The sequence below is a fragment of the Plectropomus leopardus genome, chromosome 19 (assembly GCF_026936395.1).
Source record: "Plectropomus leopardus strain MGB_pleo_1.0 chromosome 19, ASM2693639v1, whole genome shotgun sequence".
NCBI classification, from domain to species: domain Eukaryota; kingdom Metazoa; phylum Chordata; class Actinopteri; order Perciformes; family Serranidae; genus Plectropomus; species Plectropomus leopardus.
Genome location: NC_142194.1, coordinates 11,522,147 through 11,539,756, shown reverse-complemented (window position 1 = coordinate 11,539,756; position 17,610 = coordinate 11,522,147). Strand labels below are relative to the sequence as shown.

Below are 17,610 nucleotides of genomic sequence, written 5' to 3'. Positions count from 1 at the left end.
TAAGTTTTTCACGAAAAAAACTTGCATGCCACTGTTGAATGAAGAATCCAAAAATTGAAAATATTCTTGATGAACTAAATTCAAAAGAAATCTCATTAAACAACAACAAAACTATTGGTTTTTTATGGTGAGGAACTGAAAAAAACTAAAGCTAGACACAATTTATAAAGAAAGCGATTTTACCTTGCTGAAATGGTGGTACTGGTCTAGAACTGCCTCTATTGGTTAGTTAGTTAGTTATCGTTTAACTTTTATGTATCTGAAGTCACCCTTTTTAAACACCAAACTAACACAATAACAAAAACAAACACATCAAAAAAAACCTTTAAAATCTTGTTTAAATCATAAAAATGGAAAGTGAGGGAACATCCTGGAAGTTTGAAAATAATAAAGATTGCCACACCTGGAATCTTTCAACAAGAAAAACCCCAGAAGGGCAAGTAAGTACTACAAAAAAAAAAGAAAAAAAAAAAAAAGAGTATGGCAGGACACAGTAAAGCTTCGATCCAAACTGTGTTAAAAAAAGAGGAGCCACTTTCCAACCACAGGGAACTGGAGCGTCTGCTGCAAGCCAGTCCAAAAATGGGCAAAACAAACGAAAAGAACATCCTGTGTGAGTTAGGGGCAGGACGGAAACCAGACAGAGCGTATGACCAAAGAGTGGACATGAAGAGTACAAACTGAAGGTTTTCCGACATTTTTTAAAATCACACTTATTAGTGATTGATGGCACAGACAGGACAGATTCAAAGACTGCATGTGGATAAAAAAAAAGCCACTGTGACCTTTCAGCTACCTCGGTGAGAAAATCCAGATGCTCTCCAATATTCCAGCCATTAATAACTTTAACCCACATCAAAACAACATCCCATCAAGAGAATCACAACCAAATAAGGGCTATCTAATTGGTACATCATGAGTGATTCACACCATCTTACCCTGAGTATGTTAACAAATGCGTCAAAGTCTTCTTCCAATGGCGCTCCCTCCATCGGCACTGGTAATCTGTAGTACCTGCAACACCACAGATTGTTACCGAGATATGAACCTGCACTGTGTTGTGTCAATATTTCGCTTATGTAGGTCATAACACACTGCACATCTGACCACTCCATAGCTGAGCTCCTGCATGTTGTGTTTACTCATCTCACTTTCTACAATCACAGGGGATGATGGGAGAGATCAAAATAATCGGATCTTTAACGTTCCCTTACAAAAAATCCTCCACCTGCAATTTTAAATAATCTATAATAAAACATGCTGCTGCTTTCTTTAGTTTAAAAAACTTCCAGAGAGTCACAGATTCTCTCCTCTGGAAATAATAAATTCTCTTGCCCTGGAAATGTTGTGCAGCTCATGGCATTGAAATAAAAGCTGGGGATTTGACTGCAAATAGGATGCTGCAACCTTAGTTTTTATGCCCCCCCCCCCTTTTCAAAAAAGCAGGGCAACGAATCTTGTCAAACAAACAAAGCGCCACTATTTTTAACCTGCCCTGAATATAGTACAGCAGGCAGCCACGCATTGCTCTATCTAATCTGACGTGTACAAGCTGAGGTGCTAAGGGCTAATAAAGGGACAATGTAAACAACCTGTAGGCCGGCATGGTGAACATCGGCCTCTTGTAGACCTCCTCAGTCACATGGATGTCCTCCTCACACGTGATGGAGATCTTCTGCGGCTCATCTTTGAAGTACTCGATGTCGTTGTAGACGTAGAAGACGTTTTCATTCAGCTTGGCAAAGTCGTGGAGCTGTGGAGGTAAAAGAGAGTAAGTGTTTTAAAGGGAAACTTAGTCACAAAAACATGACAAAATAGGGTCCAGATTGAGAAATGGCTGAGTGACTTGTGGTAACAACCGTATCTGAAATTGGTCCAGCGTTGAGAGAGTACGCTGCAGTGGCGAAACAGGCTGCAATGGCGAAACAGGCTGCAATGATATCATTTGGTGCAGGTGCATCCTGTCAATTTATATCCATTAAAGCACTTGTTTTTGCCACTGACAGGCTCAGCTTTTCAACAAGATTGTTTTACAACATGTTTTGTGTCAAAGTCTCACTTAAGAGAAGTCTCGAGAAGTGACTTTTTAACAGGAAAAACATCTTATTCTTATCTAAAGGTAAAAGGTGGAAGTAAATCATTATTTTGCGAGTCACAATTAAGTCTTTGCACTCAAGTCTGAGTCAAGACTGACAACTGCCAAGTCAAATTCCATGTTCTAAACTTTGAATTTTAAGACCTAAGAAGTATTAATGCACTCTTCACCACCATCATTTTAACATCAGAGTAACATATTAAACTTACAAAAATAAAGAATAAATGCTTTTTCAAACCTGTATTTATTTGTTAAAACAAATTTGTTAAAAAAATAATATACTATACAATTAAACAAAGGATTATCTATTACACGTATGATATGAAATGTTGTGAGACACTTACAATAACATTATGAGCCTGTCAGTAGCAAAAAGACACACTTTCAGGGTGTTGGGTGGCTCAGTGGATAAAGCATGCGCCCTATGTATGAAGGTTGTGTCCTTACCGCAGCGGCCGCAAGTTCGATTCCAGCTTGCGGCCCTTTGCTGCATGTCTTCCCTTCTCTCTCCCCCTTTCATGCTAGCAATCTCCTGTCCTATCTTATAAGAGCAAAAATGCCAAAAAAAATCTTAAAAACCCCCAAAACGACACACTGTCAATGGACTGAAACTGACTGGACCCACCTGCCTAAAGTGGCTACATTGCAGTCGTTTTACCGTTTTCGCCTGCCAAGGAGTTCCTCTTTAATACTGCTATAAACTACTATATTGTGCCAAAAAACACAGGGATGTACCGATGCTGAGTAAGTCTATATTCATCACCTCCTTCCTGATAGTGAGCTCCAGGCTCTCCACCAGCTCCTCCTTTTCCAGGCCATGAAGGTTCTCGTGTAGGTTTTCCTTCCTCCTGGGGGTGTATGGCACAAAATTGTCGTCCTTGTGCAGGAAAACCACCGGCTCCTCTCTTACACAGAAGAATATAACCTCCTGTTTGCAAAAGCACAGCAAGATAGGCATCAAATAATAGCTTTTTAAAGTAAATGGTTGCTGCTTTCCACCAGCTACACCACTTCCAAAAGCAACTGGAAACAATCTGTTGTCACATGAGATGCAGCCCATGAGTAAGGATTTTAAGGGAAGCCTGATGTATAATTTTGTCAATTTGATTTCAATTAGGGTCAGTTTTCTAGCTGCTGTAAGCAGAGAGATTCATTTTCCACTGGTACACGTGACCGCAACTTTCTGTTTGCTCAGTTCTACAATTCAGCCACAGCCTCCACTGAGCACTTGACTCCTCAAATATTTACTGACAACACGGCTAGAAAATAGGCCAGGCAGAGCTACACAGGCACCAACACAGGAAGATTAAGGGCATACAATCTGGCAAATTTATGAGAGTTCGTGTGTGTTCTGCTTGTTCTTTAGAAAAGAAAATAACAATGACCTCGTGTCCTTGTGCCTGGAGCCTCTGAAGAACTTGTTTGAAGCCGTTCAGGCTCGGCTGACCCATCCCAAACAGCGGGTAGGATCCCTTGACTTGGCGGAAGTTGGGCGCTCCATAGCTGCCCGTGGTATTGAGGACGTCCGCCTTGCTGTATACATCCTGAACCATGAAGTACTCCCCCTGGAAAGCAATGCAACTTTCATTTCAGAGTGTGACCCAAACACAACACTTCCCCAGCTTCCACTTGAGCACACACATTAGCATTTGTAAATCCTGCAGAGCAAATATGTCAACACTTAAGTGGCTGGATAAAGCTGAAAATGGTGTTTACGTGTGAAAACAACTTGCATCCTCACTGGCATTTTAAGCTTTTGTGTTCTTTGCCCAGACTGAAAAGCCAAAGCGATCAGAAAATGGCTAAAATGTCTCCTTCCTGCTCTAACTGTTTGCAAATAACAAAACTGACACAGTCTGGTTACTCTGTTGTCTCAACAGGTTAAACCTCTGCTCGGTCATCTCCATCTCAACAAGATTAGTATGTCAAAATATTGACGTTTTTCTAGTTTCCAGTGTCAGTGTTAAGTATAAAATGGTAATTCTTTGAACTTGTCGTGATTACATGAACTAATACAGATCACTGACCACTAGGGATGGATTCCTCAAACCAGCTGAATTTTGGATCTAGTTCCACTTTGGTAAAAATACTCACATTTCTGAAGCTCCATGGGCAACAAATCCCTGATCAATTCTTTCAATCAAAATGTAATTTCTGCCTCTTTCTGAAAAACTACTACTAAATGTGTTACGGTCCTTACAACAAATGAGAGGGAACTGGTCACTTGGTTAAATATTTATCTACCATCCATCACTTTAAGGTTTGATGACTTGAGAGGGGGGCAGTTCTCTGCCTTAGTGTATCGCTGGTGTTACACTACTCTGTAACCTGTCAGATTCTTAGACCTGGAGAGCAAACATTATTTCACCTTCAAATTAAGTAAATTATTAAGTGCATGATGCAGACAGAAAAACTGCTGATTTATGTATTTACTGGAGGATAAGTCAGAACATTATTCCCACTGCTCTGTTTTTAGTTATGCAGCTCCAGTAAAGATAGGGTTAATGAATGTCACAGAGAAGTCACTACCAAAAAAGCATTTTTTAAACAAATAAGTCTTCATTTCTTAACAAACAAACTAATTAAAATGAAAGTTAGGGCTTTAGATTGGTTTGATTAGCTGATTCGGAACTGGATTTTGATTTGATGAAATGCTATCAAACCATATTCCTACTAAAATCTATATTGTGTGATTCTAACATTTCTGATATACAGCGCATGTGAGAACAGCTAAATTTAATTACTGTCTAAAAAAATCTTGAGGTTGGCATTCATCAGATTTCTGCAAAACACTGTTTTTAGTTGTGAGGCGAAAACTACAGAAGCCCTGAGAGGCAAGTGAGAAAAAAAATCTGGTGATCCATTTTGTAGCACTGTTTTTATCTGTGGATCAGGTGGAGAAAAAGTTTTACCTGGATATTTTTTTTAAATTACTATTTTTTAACTGTGAAAAAAGGTTGTTTTTTTTAAACTGGAATGAGCACTTGTCTTTCCAGGGCTGTTGCTGTTCATTTTTTTGTCATGTTTGTTAGTCGTGTTATGTTATGTTGATGTTCGCAAGTTACGTAACATTATTGTCATGTCTTTATTTTGGCTAGAAATGTATTTTGATCGATCTGCCATTAACATTAGTGGACTAACTAATGCTGCTGATGCTGATGAAATGTTTTGCTAGAATCATTTATTTATTTAACAATTTTTACTGAACTTTTCAGGTTTTTATAAACAGTACAAAAATCAGAAGTAATATAAAGGGGATTTAAAATGGAATTGATGAAATAACTGTACATGTAAAATGCTAGGTAAATTTTTATAAGTTACTCATTCATCTGTGAAAAGAGGTCCAAAAAAAAACCTTTGACAGGTTTTTCACAGATGAAAAATGTAAAAACAAAAACTTGGAGAAACTATCCTCGTGAAACCTTTTTTTCCGACCCGAATCACAAAGATGTGTTTTCATATTCATGTGGATGTGATCTTGCTGTAGGTGAAAATACTGGCCCACATATACTCATGTAAACAGAGGCTGTGGGTTAACACCAACAAAACACTGCATGCCTGAACAGACACAGCAGAGGTGACGGAGCAGATCAAAGTCCTGATAAAAGGGTGACAACATTCCTGTTTCAATGGCTGCCCCACATCATAAAACGGCGCATGACAATGTTTCTGTGCCACGCTGCAATTTGTACATGTGAATGTGAAAAGAGCAGACATAAAGAACAACAGCGCAGTGTGTCCTTACCTGCACTAGGTAGTGCTCGGGCATAGCGTCTGATATCCGACCCACTTTGTAGTTGGTCTTGAGGATGTCATCGTGAATCTGAAATTCCTGTCTGCAGTTATACCTGTAAAACAGAACACAACAGCAGGTCTAGATGAGGTCAATTCAATTATCAGCTACTATTTGCCAGGCTGGGATTGACAAATGAGATGATAACGGGGGCAAACACTTTGAGGGGAGGGGGGTGTCACCACAGTGATCAAAGAGGATTAACACTCAATTGTGAGAACGTGGATTCGGGGAGGGACTTACGTGATGACGACAGGTGCGACTTTGTTGGTGATAATGGACTTGGCCTTGTTGTTGTGGATGTTGACTGTCTGAAAGGGGCTCATGCTAAGAGACTGCCTGCTGTCGGCCATCCCGTTGCCATGGACACTCTCAAGTGGCGACGCTACGGAAACAGGCTGTGGCGCGGCACTGGCAGTTGTACCCATGCTCCACAAGCAGCTGTGAATGACATCGCAGTGGACTCAGAAACAGGAAGCAAACAAGCTCACACGCATACATAAACCCCCGTGCACAGAGGAAACTCATACAGTGTATGTTGGGAGTGATGACACTGACAGACATGTTGTATGTGTGAAAAACTTCGTCTCACACTTCCACAATGAAGAGACGTAAGAAACTGTATTTGTCACTGGTATGGTAAAATAACACCTGAACACATTTTCAAGTAGGATACGGATTTTTTGGTCTTTTTTTAATTCTTTACAATTTTTGTTAACCGTGTTAGCAGCATTACTCTTGGGATGGCAATGTCCATCTGTCAGTCGGCCCATAACTTTTTGAGTAATATGCTAAATTGCTTTCATATATGTAGGCTCCACTATATATGATGCTATAGCCAGAAGCCAATTAGCTTAGCTTAGCATAAAAACTAAAAACATTGTCTTAAAAAGGTATTCACTGCTGGAAAGATGGCCTTTTGATAAAACAAGGCCGTCTATGCAGCAGAAATGCTTTTTATATTGGTGCTACACAGGCAGAGAAAACAGAGAATAACAACTGTGGAACTTGCTAAAGAGGTAGAAAAACCTACAACTACCAGAATGCGATGCACCACATCGACACAATAAACACTCCTGCTGGTAGGTGACGTAATGCAAACTTGTTCATTTGACACAATGGAGGCCGGCTGACAACAAACAATCTCGTTACATTTAAACGGTAACAACATTTAAGGCAAGACATACGCAACGCAGTCAAAGATCGTGGTTTATAATTTATCAGCACTGCGTAGTTTTACCGTTTTAGCTGAGTGTTTTTGATTTTCACTTGGCAGGAAACAGCATTGAAAACGGCAGTGCGGTAACATGGTTTTGATTCATATTTGATCAGCCCTTTCTAGTTTTTTAGTTTGAGTAGTTTGAAAGACAGAAAGAGGGGCTGGTCTGTCTCTTGATGTTTTATATTCTTTGTGTTGTTGATGGTGGCATAGGTGACGGACATACGAAAATACAGAAGTAAAGCCTAAGGTTAAAGCAACAGCCCTGGATAGAAAAGTGCTCATTCCAAAAGCTACATCAGTGATACCTGAAATGTTTGAGTTCAGCAGTGTAACAGTTAACAGGGGTCCCTCATAAATACACAACAAACCAAGTATGTTTACATGATGTCAGAAAAAGTCAAATTGTTGTGTTAGTCCAACTAAATGTGGACTTTTAAATACATGTCAAGATGTGAAGACTGAAATCACACAAAGTTGAATTTCTCTAAGTCGGACTAACACACCTAGATAACTTGGATACAAGTCCTATAAATAACTGCATTTAACGTGTGCATTTAACACATTACTTATGAATACGTCCAAAAGATCTAAAGAGCTCACACTTGACACTGCACTTCTTGAACCCTTAGCAAGACTCCCACCAAGTGTGAAGTCAATCGGATGCACGATTGTTGGGAAAAATCAAAGGACAAACGCTCAGACTCCTTCCATTTGAAATTAATGATGAATGTTCACACAGACTTATATAAAACGTGCAAACAACGAGTATTTCATCCAGCTGCTGACTATAAAAACTGTAAATGTGAGCTATTATTCTCTACACACGAGATACTGTCATCTCCGGCTATTATCTCTGATTTATAACGTGAAAAGAACCCAGAGCAGAGCGAACCTGTTTGATGCTTCTGTATGTGACAAAGAGCCAGTTTAGGCCATGTGATAAATCATGTAATAAATATTAATCATGTAATGAATAAAAATAGAAGCAGTTTTGTGAATCTTTTGAAAGAGATGGATCATGCAGATGTTCAGCCGGTGAGTCATGAAATCCCCATCATAGGTTCAGTCAGCACTCAAATAACAATCATCATTCATTTCATATCTCCACGATTCAATCACGGTGGCATGGGACTGGAGTGGCGTGTGACAGTATTTGTATTTTAATCATACAGCTTGATACCGAGCGCGCAGACACCCACGCGAGCCAGCCACAGGTTTCAAGCAAACCTCCTCCCCTCTGAATAAACAGTGAGCTTTGCAGGGAGCTCTGCAGATAAACAAACGATTCTTCCGACAAGCTAACAGTCAGGAGTAACACCGCTCCTCAACATCACTTATAAACATGTCGCCGGTCAGGAACTCTGAGCACCAGGGCACACAAACAAGGGAATAAACAGTAAAATACACATGAACCCCTGAAGTATTACACAGAAAAACACAGTACGTCACCCAACACAAACTCACAGATACACACACTTGAGCTGCAATGTAGAAATCAAAAGCACAGAGCCAAACCAACATCAAAATCTACTTGCGGTGACTCAGCTACGGCAGGGTCAAAGCACCCCTGTATGATCTCCAGCTTTGAACAGAGTGGTCTCTCATTGTGCACAGAGGCTCAGTGGGAAGAGAAGTGCCGGGTGAGTCACCGCTACTCTCCTCTTTGTTGCGTCTGGAGCTGAGTGGGCAGGTCAACCTTGTACTCACAGACCTTTTTTGATTCAGCAGAGAGATTCTCCTCTCACAAGCACTACGGGGGAAGGCAATAACATTATCGATTTGCGTGGGGTTTTTTTTTTTAAAGTCAAAACATTTTCAAGCTTTGTGTTTTACAAGTTTAGTAAATATTCTGCAGAGTAAAAAAGCCAGAGGAGAAAAAATAGGCCAAATCTCTACCCCAGAAGTTCCATAAAAGGAAGCAAAGTTCTCAAGAATACTGAGCTCCAGCTGCCCAAATCTATTTGAGTCCTCACCACATACCAAAAAAATCTCTGTTGCCATGATTTTGTGACGACCACAAGAAAAACAACAAAAAAAACCTCCATACTGCAACGAAACACCAAAATTCGACGTCTTACGTGTGAGACGAGGAGCGATCTGCACTTCCAGATCCTTTTCTTTGCTGCTTGTTTTCCGCCATGGTGTGTGTGACAAAAGGAGTGTGAGAACATCCAAAAAGAAACTTTTGGAGCCTGTTGCCCACCCCCAGTCGGTGGGAAACACCCCTTGTGGAAGCTCAAAGTGCCCGCTCGCTTGGCATTGGGCAAAATAACCTCAGGAGCTTTCAGGCAGCGTCCTCCTCGTCCTCGTCCTGCCTCCTGTATGATGTTGGGAAGCAGATTCATGCAAGTCGCTCAAGTCTCTACGGAGGGGACCAGAGGAAGTAGTGGTACATCTGGCAGCCAGATGGCCAAAGTTCAGCCCTGTTTCACAGGGACAGGCTGTGCACAAAGACGACACAGTTGACTCTTGTACTGTACAGCAAGTTGTAAAAAAAAAAGGAACAAGCTGAAATGATAACTCAATCGAATGACAGAAGATCCATCATTTATCAAGCAAAAATGCCAAACGTACACCAGTCACCACTCCTCAGATCAGACAATGTACTGCTGTCTTTGTTTTATAACTTAATTTAATATATTGAGTTTTACTTGAGCTCTGGGAACGTGTGATGGTCATTGTTGACAGCTCAAGTTTTGTTCACATAACTCAATAATGCAAACCATAAATTAGCCTCAGTTTATAATCTGCAGCATACTTTACAAACATACTTTACATAAGAAAAACCTCCCCCTAAAAACTCTTTAAACTTTTGACACCTGGAGCGACATCACTTTTCTTGCGCTGCTTTCAAATGCCTTTCACAAGTGTTTAAACCTTTGAACTCCAATCAAATTGGTGCGATTTCTTTCAAAAACATGGAAAAAAAGGCAATGAGCAACTTTCTTTCTCCCTCATTAAGAATTTCTAGATCTGGCCTTGCGCTCCACCCACCACTGCAGCCTACAGCTGGTCAAAGATGGTTAGTGTTCACGTTACATGTGAATGTGTGAATGTGTCTGGCAAGAAGTTGACATGGTTGGAGATCAGAAATCCAGTACAAAAAGCATCCAATGCAATTACCGTTCAACCAAAAGACGTGTTGATAGTATTTACTGTGTAATTTCAATTGATATATTAAAGATATAAAGTAATGATACCTACTAGATAGCGATTGGCTTTTGTATTAGTGACATACCTAATCTAGCTTGCCCAGCATATGTTTGAATCTCAGATTTTAGGGAAGTGCACAGACATCACCCCTCCGTCAGTAGAGGAATGTAAAAACACCTCTCTAGTGTCAGACTTCGCTCATATACAAGTTAATATAGTCAAGGTCTGATATTTTAGGGGACATAAACATAAAAAGAACACATTTTTGTATTTTTGAGTTGTGGGGATCTTGAGACCTTTAAAGCCTGGATTGACATCACTTTTCTCGAGCTGCGTTTAGATGCCTTCTGTAAGTATTTCAAACCTTGGGCAAACTGATTACTTTCAAAAGCATAAGAAATGTTGAGAAAATTGCAAAAAAATTAGTACATTTAGAAAATTAAATACAAAGCTAGGGTGACATTTCCAGAGAGCTATTTTTAAAATGATCAAAACTATATAATTAAAATACTTTTTATAGAATTATTATAATTTTTAAGCCTTTTTTCCAGGTCAATTTTTTATTTTTTTCACTTTTCTTTCTTTTTTTTTGGTGGTGGTGGTGGGGGGGTATTATGTTGTTATCTATGTATTTATTTATGCTAATTTTAAAGCTATTTTTTTGTACTTACATTTCTTTAGCTAATTTTTGGGGTCATAAAACCACCTTGCCAATATTTTAAGGGGTTAAATAAAAGTGACTTAAATGCAGCTCTGGTGTCAGGTTTAGGTATGACATAAAACATGATAGATCTAAGAGGTTTTCTGTGCCTCCACTTCCTATTTAGACTGAACACAGAGTTTAGTCTGTGCATTCCTCACAGTAAAGAGCACTTACATTGCAAACCCTTTTCAATCTCTGTCACTTTAAGGACATTTAATCAGTAGGTTTCCTTCACCCACCACCGCAGTCATGCATGATAATATGCATGTTTCTATGTGGCTCAGTCGAAGGCTGTAAAACACTCTGACAACAGATTCTTCCATCATTCTCATCTGCACTTGCACAATGTATCACATGTGGTGTTTTTATTTGTAAAAGTGTTAAATAAGGCTAACTGACACTTCCTGCTTCAGTTTAACACGCATGCAAAGGAAATGTGACATTTTTAATGCTGCAGCACACACAGTAGCTCACTCCCTAAAGGTGGTACATTAAAATGCCTCCTCTGTCTTACCTTACAGCCTCGTCACATCTGCTGCAAGATCATAGTGCATGCACACTTTGATAGGGAAGTTCCTGCAACCACACAAGCTCAGCTCGTCAGCCACACTGATTTCGCCACGGGCAGGCTTGGTCTAGCGGGCGGGCGGGCAGCCGGGGCGGAGGCCTGAGTAGAAATAGCCCTCAGTCATAAACATCCTCCTGGAGATCCAATCAAGGCAACTCATCAGAGAGGCTGTTTATCCCACATGTCAACTAGCGTCACACAACTTGTGAGGCCAATAAAACAACAAGATGAGCCTGCATTTCCTCTGAAAATGTGGAAAAACAACGCAAAATTAGATGATCTTGAGTTCACCTTTGTGTGTTTCTCTTTGACACTTCCAGCCAGGCTGTAAACAGCTGGTCAAAGTGAGTCAAAGGCACTAATATTTAAATTCACTGACTGCACAGTGAGAATAAGGACCATGGAAACTGGAGCCTCCTGCCAGCCTACCAGCACTGCTCCATTCAGGGCTGCCCCATTTAAATTCAGCCGGTGTCCCAACTTTGCTGTAGCAACGTCTTCAGACAAAAGGGCCTGAGTGCAGACAGGAAAGAGCGTGCAGCTGCAGGATGCATCTGTTGGTGGCCCCGAGGAAGGATGCAGAGCACTCTTCATTCACAAGAGATGCAGGGGTTCAAGAGAGATGGGTATCACTTTTTAACGCTTAGGAGATCTTTCAACTCATATCGAGATAGAGAGGAGAGCCGCAAGCGTGGCAGCAACAACCACAAAAAGCAAGACCAAATTTAATGTGACTTGCTTACTTGGCAACATTGCTCATCTTATTCAAGGGGCCTGGGCATTTCTGGTCTCCATGGAGGCCACTTGTTCAGTCTGCCAACGTGAAACTGTGAAAGACTGCTGGCTGCACATAAAAACGACAGAATTATATGAACAAAATGTGTGCAGAAATGCGCAAAGGACTGTTCAGCATGAATTCAATAATTCTGTCACAGTCTGCAACTTATTTAAATGATTTTTATTTTTAAAAAAATATATTTTTTTAATTTATTTTAAACACTTTAAATGCTTTTAATTGGTTAAATTGTTTCATTACTCTTCTTGTTACACACTTTTATTTTTGTGTGATAAATTTTTCTTGGCGTCATTGTAAATGAGCGCTTGCTCACAATGATCCTTCAAGACTAAATAAAGACTGAATAAATTCCAATTAAAGGGATACTTCAGCCACAAAATGATCATTTGTGTATCAATTACTCACTGTGTGTGTTACCTTGATTTTTTGAAGAAAAGCTTGTGTTTCTCAAAAGCCTCCAGGGTAAACGAAGAATCCAAAAAAGGTTAACATTCATAATGAACTAAAGTAAATGGGGTCCATGTTTAACAACAGCAAAATTGTATCAAAAACCAAGTTTGCAATCTCTCACAAGTCTCATTTATCCAGTCATATGTTTAGTACTTCCCAAACACAAGCATTTGTGCCAAAACCTAACCAGAATTAAAACATATCTATGCCAGTCTCCATTAACAGAAACAGTAATTTTACCTTGCTGAACACGGGAGCTATTGCTCTATTGCTGCCTCAAACTTTTTGTTTGTTTGTTTTTGTTGTTAGGATAGTTCACAGGGACAGGCACAAATACACTACATATCAAAGTTGCGGTTGACCAGCAGCTCCTGTGTTCAGCAATTTGAAATTACTGTTTTTGCCAATGGAGTCTGGCTTTGAAGAGAGCATGGATAAGTTTAATTCCAAGTTCAGTTTAGTTCAGGTTGTTGAAAAGGGCTTTCTCTTTAAGAGGTACTTAGCATATGACTGGATGGATGAGACTTGGATTATATTGCTTGAGTTAAGCAAGAATTTGTAATCAGATGTTTGGATATAGTTTTGCTGTTTTTAAATGTGGTCCCCCTTTACTTTAATTCATGAAGAATGTTCGCCTTTTTTTTGGATTCTTCATTCACCCTGGGCGCATGCAAGGAAAAAAAGGTGTATTCACAAATTCAAGGGAACAGAGTGAGTAATCGATATACAAATGGTCATTTTTGCAGGTGAAGAATTCCTTTATTTGGTATTCATAAGATTAGCTTCTTGAGCAATGCTGAACAGTCTTTTTCTTGTCCCTGCATATGTTGTATTCACATATTTCTGTCATTTTTACGTAGAGCACAGATTCTTGTGTTTGAAGTTTTCTCTAAAGTATTTGTTGTTATCCAATACTCATCTTAAAACAGTGACACAATATCTCAGAGTCTCACTCATCACAGGATACTAGACCACCAAACCATTCAATGCAACCCAGTCACACACCCCCAGGCCGAGGAAGTGTGAGCACACCTTGACAGGAAATGCTTAGTTCTACTCTCTGAAACTTCCTCCCTGCAGCTGTACACATATTTCAGCAATGAGGTTAAGGGTTACATACAGGCGTGATTCCACAGGACATTGCTAGTTCCTGAGCTAAATATCAGTGCAGCGCGGAAATGAGCTCAGTGCTTCCTCTGCAGAAAATCTTTTTTGTTTTCCCTTCGACTGTTCCAGAGACCTCATTGTGAATTTGTGTCAACTTACAACTCTGCTGTTTGTTTTCTGTCCAAAATAAATTGCACATTCAAAAAGAGACTGCAGCACAAAGGGAGCCATGTGATGCATTGTTCGAGGATGCAATTTCAAAATCTGATCAAACTAACCTCAAATAGCTCTCACACTGCAACACAAATAGTCCAGTTGAACAGACAGAGCGCACATGAAAAACTGAAAGGCACTTTTTCCCAGTTAAGCAGCAAATCTACTGGGACTCCAAGAGTGACACAAAAACAAACCATGCTACTGCAGTGAATATGACATAAATCACATGAATAACCTTTAGCCTTCCACATTCTTGCTTTTATCACAGCTCGACACTAAGCTGCTAAAAAGGGTGTGCAGATCTATTTTTGAAAGCCCTGCCTGTAATTTATTTCATTTCAAGATGGCAATTTTATCCCTACAGTATGATTTCCAGGGCTGAAGTAATGTGGCTTCCATTTTTTCGAAACCTCGGTGTCTGACCACAATATTCTGTCAGCGCCATCAGGCCAACTGACAGCAGTTTTATTAGTCACTGCCTCGGAGAACCTCTCCACGGTCAGATTTAACACCAGTTTGTTAGTATGTACCGTTTCGTCCGCCACTCAGACTTAAGCAGTAAACTTGTATGAAAGCGCAAACACATTTTGATTTAGCAGCTGCGTTTTCTAAGTCGGCGTAGGAAGCCAAAATCCTGTCAAACAGCCGTGCTGGTCTTCTGGAAAAGGAATGAGAGCTGATACAGTTCAGAGGAGGCATCACATGCCATGAAGAATGTAATCCATGTAGCTATGTGAACATCACAATGACTAGTGTTATTAAAGCGTGCGCTAAACCCCCAAAAAAGGAAAAGGGACAGTTGTAGTTTATGATAAATGATAGATTAGGATAATCGTTGCATAGTTTAAATTTCAGTTCCAAGTATGAGATAAAAATCACGCCAGGCATCTGAAGTGATATTTAGGCAACAGCGTACGTTTCCTTTCCAAGCGAGCCTGCAGCGGGACTCAAGTATCACAAGTATGTCAACTATACCTGACATTCAGCTGATCAGTCCACCATCCGATAGGTGCTCAAGTCTCTGAGGAACACAGCGAAAAAAAAGAAAATAGAGGGTTAAAAATAACCAAAATGACAGCTCTCCGGCAGGCAGCGGCACCACTCTCACTCAAACATCCTCGATGGCATCTCTCTCTCTCTCTCTGAGGCAATCTGTCTCCTCCCGCTGATCACACTACGACAGGCGGCGGTCTCGCATCATTAAAGCGTCCTTATAAAGCTAGACAGTGAAAGTGTCCTTCAGTGAGGACAGATCCCAGACAGGCAGTCTGCAGGAGGGAGGGGAGGGAGACACAGCTCTCAGTCTGAGGAGATGGGTGACGGCATGCACCCTTGTTGGTTTTTTGTTACTTTTTTTGCATGCATGAGGTGCAAGGCTGCTCACGCATGCCGGGATTTGTGTGTGCAACTGTGTGGATGTGTAAAGAGGATGTGGAGGCGGACCCACAGAGGCTTACTCATCACCCAGTTTGCTGTCCAATCACTACCGGAGCCTCCTGGCAGCACAGTGCCTCCCACACATGGCAGACCTTTTAACAACCGTCTCAAACACACAAATTAAACCTTCACTTATTAAACTTATTACAATCCGCTGCAGCAGTTAACCCTCACTGACATGATGTGATGTAGACCTGCCGGGACGCTGACAAACTGCGCGCAGATGACATCATGTAAGCCTAATTCACTACGATGCTCTAATTACTCCATTCATTAGCGGTTAACACGTGCCATGTTGGTGGCAAACAGACTAACAGCTGGGCAAACACTTGGATTTAAGCTTGAGGTTCAGCTGCAGAGGGCTGTGTGCTCATCTCATCTCATCATCAGAGGTTACCAACTGGTGGGTCATGAGTTCTTTTTTTCAAGAGCAGTAATTATTTTATTGCCTTGTTCTTGGTATTATTTGGCCTGTTTACATGCTGGACTGTTAAACTGATCTTGAAGCAATAATAAGCACTTTTTAGGTTGCAGTTTTCATCGGAAATTTGAAAATCCATACTTTATTTCTGTTTTTACAGCTGCTGGCTGTGATAAACGGTGTCATTTTGGCAGGCCGGTGGTTTGGAAGGCGTGTTTTCTTATAAAATCACCAAAAAATTTTAAGTGAAAAAGAAAAGTGCATTAAAAATTTTTTTTTTAAAAATCACCACAAAAACTCAAAAGAAAAAAAGACAAAAGATTTTTAAAAAATACCCAAATTTTTAAAAGGAAAAAAAATAAATACCAAAAATTAAGCTCCCAATGTCCTCAAATCCTAGAAACACCCCCGGTTTTAACTAATTACACTTTATTCTTGCAATATGTTTTATTTTGTTGTGTATTACTGTGTTATCTTCTTGTCAAATAAAATTGATTAAGCGGTCATTTCCCTTATTTGTGGTCCCTGAACTAACAGCTAAGGAGAAATGTGGACCCAGTGACTGAACCAGTTGGGAATCACTGCTGTAGACTGTAGAAAGTAATAACAGCATCCAGCTGTATTACACCTGAGCAAAAAAATCTGCTACGCCTGACAACAACTATGACCCCAAGTCAGTAAATAAAACAGCCAACAACATCAAGCTCATCCTCTGGACTGGTTTATATGTAATCAAAAGTCTGTCACACAATAATGTCCATAATTAAACACATTTAAATATGTGTTGAGTTGTTTTTGAGATGTGGATGTCAAATCTACTGCTGCCTGCCACACCTGTTCCTTCCTTCCTGTAGCAGTGCAGACCAAGACTCTGATCTTACAACATGATGAATGTGAAACTGAACCCTCCCATGGCCCGCAAACCTCAAAACATATATGAATCAATCCGGTGGGTGAGCAGTCATAAACATGATTTACTTTTCTGGGGGGGAGGGGGTTGCAAAATTAAAACAAAAAATCAAGAAACAAGAAGTCTGGTAGATGTCTCTAAAAGATGCTGCATTTGAATGAAATTCAGCTTCTCAAAAAGATCCAAAATGACACATCAGGTTATTCTGACATGTTCATTTCTGTACGATTTGTGAGTACAATTTAGAGTAAAAGGATGTTCTGTGACAGATTAAGAAACACTTCCTGCCTGCTAAATGTCCGCAATGGAAAAAGCACACGGCTAATATCACCTGTCTGGTCTAAATCCTTTTCAGGTCTGGTGTGTGTCTAACACCCGAAAAGACGATTTGCTAAAAGCCTCTAACAGCAACAGGAAAGACGAATATTTCACCTCAGCCAAAGTTCAGGTGCAGTATGAGCATGGCAGTCATGACTATGATTTTTTAAAATATTAACTTTCGACACGTTTCAAACACAAATGCTTCTTGGGAGATAAAATTCTAACGAGATTACCCAAAGAGACACATTCTGGGTGATATTAAATATACATTTGGAGTCCAGTGATCAAATATGACACCTTGTGGTAAAAATTATCCATTGCACTGGAGGCACGTACACAAGATTTCTTGTCACTGGGACTGCAACTAACGATTATTTTCTTCATTAAATCAGGTCATTTTTGGTCTATAAAATGTCAA

At 40.1% G+C, this 17,610-nt stretch overlaps 1 protein-coding gene across 5 annotated transcripts in view; it reads right to left on the bottom strand.

The window, feature by feature from the left end:
- pald1a (phosphatase domain containing paladin 1a) overlaps window positions 1-17,610 on the bottom strand; it is a 75,924-nt gene that overhangs the window by 54,827 nt on the left and 3,487 nt on the right. Inside the window, exons 1-7 of one of the 5 annotated variants that reach the window (XM_042507523.2) lie at window positions 15,079-15,494; window positions 6,132-6,329; window positions 5,841-5,943; window positions 3,481-3,660; window positions 2,859-3,023; window positions 1,593-1,753; window positions 939-1,014 (exon numbers count right to left, since the gene is read on the bottom strand). In XM_042507523.2, the coding sequence (XP_042363457.2) occupies window positions 939-1,014; window positions 1,593-1,753; window positions 2,859-3,023; window positions 3,481-3,660; window positions 5,841-5,943; window positions 6,132-6,316 (870 nt within the window). In that variant the 5' untranslated portion in view covers window positions 6,317-6,329; window positions 15,079-15,494. Of the gene's footprint in view, window positions 1-938; window positions 1,015-1,592; window positions 1,754-2,858; window positions 3,024-3,480; window positions 3,661-5,840; window positions 5,944-6,131; window positions 6,330-8,629; window positions 8,720-9,188; window positions 9,408-11,480; window positions 11,635-15,078; window positions 15,495-17,610 lie in introns of those variants that run through there. The other 4 variants (XM_042507526.2, XM_042507522.2, XM_042507527.2 and 1 more) reach the window with 4 other exon arrangements.